The sequence below is a fragment of the Botryllus schlosseri genome, chromosome 5 (assembly GCF_051294905.1).
Source record: "Botryllus schlosseri isolate E-star chromosome 5, Bs_hap1, whole genome shotgun sequence".
Classification (NCBI taxonomy): domain Eukaryota; kingdom Metazoa; phylum Chordata; class Ascidiacea; order Stolidobranchia; family Styelidae; genus Botryllus; species Botryllus schlosseri.
The window spans coordinates 11745978-11751528 of NC_137240.1; the positions used below are offsets into that span (position 1 = coordinate 11745978).

General features: G+C 43.3%; 1 protein-coding gene across 1 annotated transcript; it reads right to left on the minus strand.

The window, feature by feature from the left end:
- Positions 1–392: 392 nt before the first annotated feature.
- On the minus strand, positions 393–5170 carry LOC145439731 (DNA polymerase delta catalytic subunit-like). Its single transcript, XM_080317336.1, has 2 exons — positions 4867–5170; positions 393–4279 (listed from the first exon to the last, which is right to left on the minus strand). The coding sequence occupies exon 2, from the start codon at positions 4252–4254 to the stop codon at positions 1102–1104; it is 3153 nt and encodes a 1050-aa protein (XP_080173462.1). The 5' UTR covers positions 4255–4279; positions 4867–5170; the 3' UTR covers positions 393–1101.
- Positions 5171–5551: the final 381 nt, after the last annotated feature.

The window sequence follows — 5551 nt, forward strand, 5'->3', positions numbered from 1 at the left end:
CCATTCATGGTATTAAATTAGAATATATACTCCATATTTGCGCCACCATTTCAATTCGGGGCCAGGCGCGGAGATAATTAACAACTTCACCAAGTGGTCGCGACACGTTATATTTTCATTAGCTTTAGATATTTGAAGCTAATAAGAACACTGATGAAGGAGCTAGCTAGCTTACAACGGTCACGGTTAATCCACCCCACGACGGGCCTGGGTAAATATCACTCTTGTCGTTTATGTTCAGCTATGCCGAGCAACGACCCTACATGTCGATATCTGCTCTATATCCACACCTGCCTCCAGTAGTACGGCGTTCCGATTTGTAGCATTCATTCCCAAGCGCCCTACCTTGCACTTGCCCTGACGTAGCTATTTTGACATATATTTCGTAGAGGTTTTAACAAGAGTTGTAAGAATGTATTGAAATGTGGCGGGGAGAAAAACCCTTGGAAAATTCAATGTGCAATTTAGTCCATGAGCTTTAGATTTCTTACCAGAAAAATATATATTTTGTCAAGTCGTCATACAATTACCATACTGTTATTAACATCACACCTAGTCAGTCCAAATCATGAATTCTATTAATGAGAAACTTAAATAGCATCCATGACATTGTAGTAATTAGGTATCTAATCAAATACGTATGCATGCAGGTTACTTTTTAGGATTAACTGTGAATGAACTGTAGTGTACACACAAATTTACCAAACACTAAATCACAAATGGGAATCCAACTAATTCAAAATGACAATTTTCGCACTGATTAACTTCTTTATAGTATACTTTGTATTCAGAATATAATTGGCAATCACGGTATCTAGCAAAAGACACTGATAAATCGGCAACAGGTCATTCGCACGCCGGTAAGAATGAATCAAAATTGCCAATACCTCCAAAGCATCATATCAAAATATGTATTCATAGCCATTAAAAATGCGCATCGCAATATGGTCGAATTACCTATTCAATCGATACAAAATGTGAGATAACCCAAAAGATGACTGCTAAGGACCAAAACATCACAAACCACAGGCAGATAACAGATAGAGCATTACTGCAGCATCGCAATATACCACCGCAGTCTAAATTCTCATTTTCTCCACATCACCAAGTGCCAAACCGCGCAATCACTTTCCTCTGCGCTTCCAAATCCATTCTGACTTTCTTCCTCATGTAGAAAAGCGGGCAGTCCCGGCTCGTACACAAAACCTCCTCGTGCAACGACCTCTGGCATCTCTGACACTGCGTCCACAACCTCGAAAACTTCTCCTCGAGCCCCGCGTACTTCTGAATCTCCTTCTGATAAATCTCAGATTCCTTCTCTTCGCAATGAACGCAAACGGCGCCGGGACGGTCCAAAACGCATTTGCACCCGGTGCAGGTCTCACGCTTTTTCGCGAATGCCATCAGCCCGCCGATTTTAGATGTCGCCACTTTTCTGACCCTGGTATGGTCTCCACGTAACAGGACCGATTCCGCCTTCCCCTCGCCGATCACAGGTTCGAAAATCCTCAGCAGAGGCTGGGACAACTGGTGTTTCAGGTAGTGTTCCGTGTCGATTGGAATATTATTCTCAAGAACATAAATCGGGTCTTCTGATTTTAGATAAGCGGCTTGGCCTTTGGCACCGCAGATGATAACGTACGGCACTCTGTCTCCCAGCTGTGGAGCGCTGCCCGCATCTCGCTTACGCATCCTCTCCGCCAACTCCACATGAGCCTGCTTAGCGGCGTATTGCTCTTTTGACTTGGTCAACTCCTTTGTAATAATCAGTTGTGAGATATCAACTCGGTTACACAGCAAATCGGATATGGTTTGTTTAGCGTGCGCAACAGCACCGCTCGGGTCTCTATCGATAAGCAACTTCTTCAGACAAGTGTTGATGAGATTGGCAGTCAGCGGTGCATTATCACGGCGCACGGTTTCAATCCCTTTGCAGTCCATTTTATCGTGAACTTTCGCGTCGCTTGAGAAATACAGGCCGGCGTATCGCTTCTTGTTGATGAGAAGGTACGGGAAGTAGACCTTCTCGAATTCGAGTTTGATCGGGTGAACAAACTGGTCCGATACAAACGAAGCCGCTTCTCTCCCCAACTCCATGCTCTCCTGCACCGTTTTCACTCCGAAATTTATCATCACCGAGTCGGTATCGCCATATATAACAGAAGCGTTAGCGGGGTAGCCGTTCTCAACAGTGTATTTCTTTTCCACGTGGTTCTTAGTCTGCTCTATCATCTCCCGACCGAATCCTGTGACACTACCAGATATCTCAAGACACGGTAGCTTGCCAACTTGTGCACCTGTGAAACCGTACACAGAGTTACAACTGATTTTCAACGCCAGCTGCCTGCCGTCGAGCACGCTTCTTTTGAAGGGGTCTTTCTCTACTTTCATGTCCGCTTTGGCTTTGCGTCTCGCGGTCAGCAAACTATCTAAAATTCTGGGCAACAGGCCTTTTCTTACAGTTGATTTCACGAACATATCTCCAGTCGGGGTGACGATGTAATCATCGGAAGATAATTGCGATTTTTCTTTATTGCGCAACAGCGTCGTGTAGCACAGATTATGTGCTTGCATAATCGAGGGGTACAACGACGAGAAATCGAGAGTTGTGATGGGGATGTTGTAATAGCCTTTCGACGGCTCGATAACAGTGGCCCCGGTATATTGTTCGTCGTTAGCGCCCCCTTCCATGACAGGCATCACCAAGTCGTCTTCTGAAGTTTTCCGGAGAAGCTGCGACATGACTTTGATGCTCTGTCCGCGAGTCAGCAGATAAGTCAGAGGCACGCCAGTGACGCGGGCCATTTCGCTGTAGTTGATGATCAGCATTAATTTATCCAATAACCGCAAAGGTAACAGTGCGTCTTTCAGGCAATACACAGCAAGACGCCTACGAGTCTGTTCGTTACCCTCTTGCAGTTCCGTGATAATGGAATGGTGGACGTCTTCCTTTTGCTCTCCGAGGAAATGAAAGCTGACAGCATTGAGAGTGTACGACCGTAATTTTTGTTCCCGCAGCAACGCAACAAACACGTCAAATTGAACGCGACCCTCCATATTGACGTGCTTTGTTTCGCGACTACCCATTTGTTTTGACTGAAATCTTGTTTCCCGGACTTTAGAAACTGCATTTTTTATTCTTCCCAAATACGGGAAGCTTGCGACCTTCAATGCAGATGCGCGATTAATCAAGTACGGAAGATCGAAATTTTCAATGTTGTATCCAGTGACTATGTCAGGATCGACCGTCCTGACGAATTTTCCCCAGGCCGCCAATAAGTCTTTCTCAGATTCAAAAGATATAACTTGCGAGCCTACGATCGGAGCGCAGCTCTTCAAGGTGAAAATAGTTTTGATAAACGGTTCTTTCTGTCCTTCCCGTTTTACCATCGACGCGATTTGTATCACGGGATCGATTTCTGGTTCTGGGAATATACCTTTCCGACCGGCGCACTCAATATCAAAACTCAAAACCCGGATGGGTCCGATTTTTTGCCAATCTCCTTCCGGCTCATGGCTGATAATATCAGTCCAGTCTACATCAACCTCAATTTGAGCAAGCGTAGACTTTTGAGTGCGCAGACGATATTTATTTGCGGGAACCGTGATCCAATTACATCCCACTACTTTAGCGTCTACCATGAAACGAATCTCATAATCTATATTGCTCTCGAAAGATTGATAATTATGGCTTGGGCAGCTTCGTGTTTTGAAGCCTTCTCTTAAAATTCTTCGGGCCGCAGCGACAAGTTTTGGGACCGCCATTGTGATTTTTAAAAACGGTACTTTTCCTCGGGTCGTGTACCCGTACATATTTTGCTTCATGCAATATTCCACTTTCACCACGGCGGTGCTGACTTCTTTGTTGGTACGGCTTTCCTTTAAAATCACTTCATTCAAACATTCTCGAAACTCATCGGTGTGGTTACTGTTAAATCCTGCGATGGCGGGCACGTAGAAATAAGGTAGAAACCCATGGACGTTACACACAACTGAGTGCTCGTTTTCAGTTATTCCGTACATGCGAACAACGGGGGCAATACCATATCGAACTTCAGATATACCGGGGATAGAGTCTGTGCATAAGTAAGTATCCAAGTCTAACTGCTGGAATTGTATGGCACACGTGCTTGGGTCTAGATTTTCCACTTCTGGGCGACTCCATTCCTTTGTATTCGAGAGATCACCAATTTTCGGTACTTTGGCGCTGTGACCATTTTGGTTACAATCGTTTATTTTACGCTTTTCCATCATGGAGACGTCTTGATACAGCAAAAGTCTGAAAAATGGTAGTACTTGTTGAAGTACATGAAATAGCACAAGGCACATCTATATTGTTTTTCAGTATAAACAAAATGGCATCATCTTAAAACCACAGCACTGTAGCACTTGTGAATTGGAATTGACAGTACAATGCTGAAGTAGCTCAAGATTCGTACTTTACGAAGGACAAATCTATTAACTTGACATTATTTCATTAAGGGTGAATGGCAACAATTTCAAAAGGCAGCGTAGCTTCGAGAGCACTGCTCAGCATCCCACAATATGTTTCATTCGTTCATTGATATGAATCACTTAGTTAGAGGTGGTCCTGGTAAGTCATTGTCGGCATTCAGTTAATACATACAATTGTAGTGACCTCTCGAGGAAAGCGTAGACGAATCTACTTGATAGAGCGTTGACGGGACTATCACAGCATGAGAAATGACGATGGAGATATAGCCGGGTACCGTCTCGTGGATTAACCTGTTTTCATGGCGATTTCACTCATGAAAACCTGAGAAGATGCAATATACTTTCTACTCTCTACTTGTTAACATATGAGAAGTAAAAGTAAGTAGTTTGGAAATCAAAATGGATACTCACCAACTGGATTCGCAGAACTGAAGTTGCGATGCGTCGAAAGAAATATATAATTGACCGCGGCAAATCAACAAACAAAACAGACGTTCGGCAACATACAGAAATTTGCGCGCGCTCTTTCGTCAGTGCAGTGTTGCATGTCTGGGAACGATGATGATTTCTAAAAATCTCGGTTCCGTTCGGTTTATTAGCAATTTTGATCAGTTCAGTACACCACAAAAATTGCGATACAATGAAAAGATAGGAAGGCGTCGAAACGACTTGGAGTAGTCTTTGGAATCAGACACCCACCTTGGCCTAGGCGATGTGAAGAAAGCTGAAGAACGTAAAGGTATTTCAGAATTATTACGTGTTGGAAGTGCTATATTCACAAATCACGTATTAAAGTTTATTGGGGTGAATATTGATCTTCATTGAAATATTTCCTAAACCCACGAAAACAAGAGGCGACCATGGAAATTTACAGCGTAAATTGCGCTGTAAATTGCTGTGATGCGACTTTGCGCATTCCTGATCATTGAATTTTTCATATATTTAGTTTTATTGTGATATATTCATATGCATATATTATGTAATGTAATGAAAGGAAAATATTTGATTTAGTGTAAAAAAGAATAAGCGCGTGGTGTCGCTAAAGATTCATGCCATCTGTTGTCATTGGTAACTGTTTACAGACGCATGTAGGGAT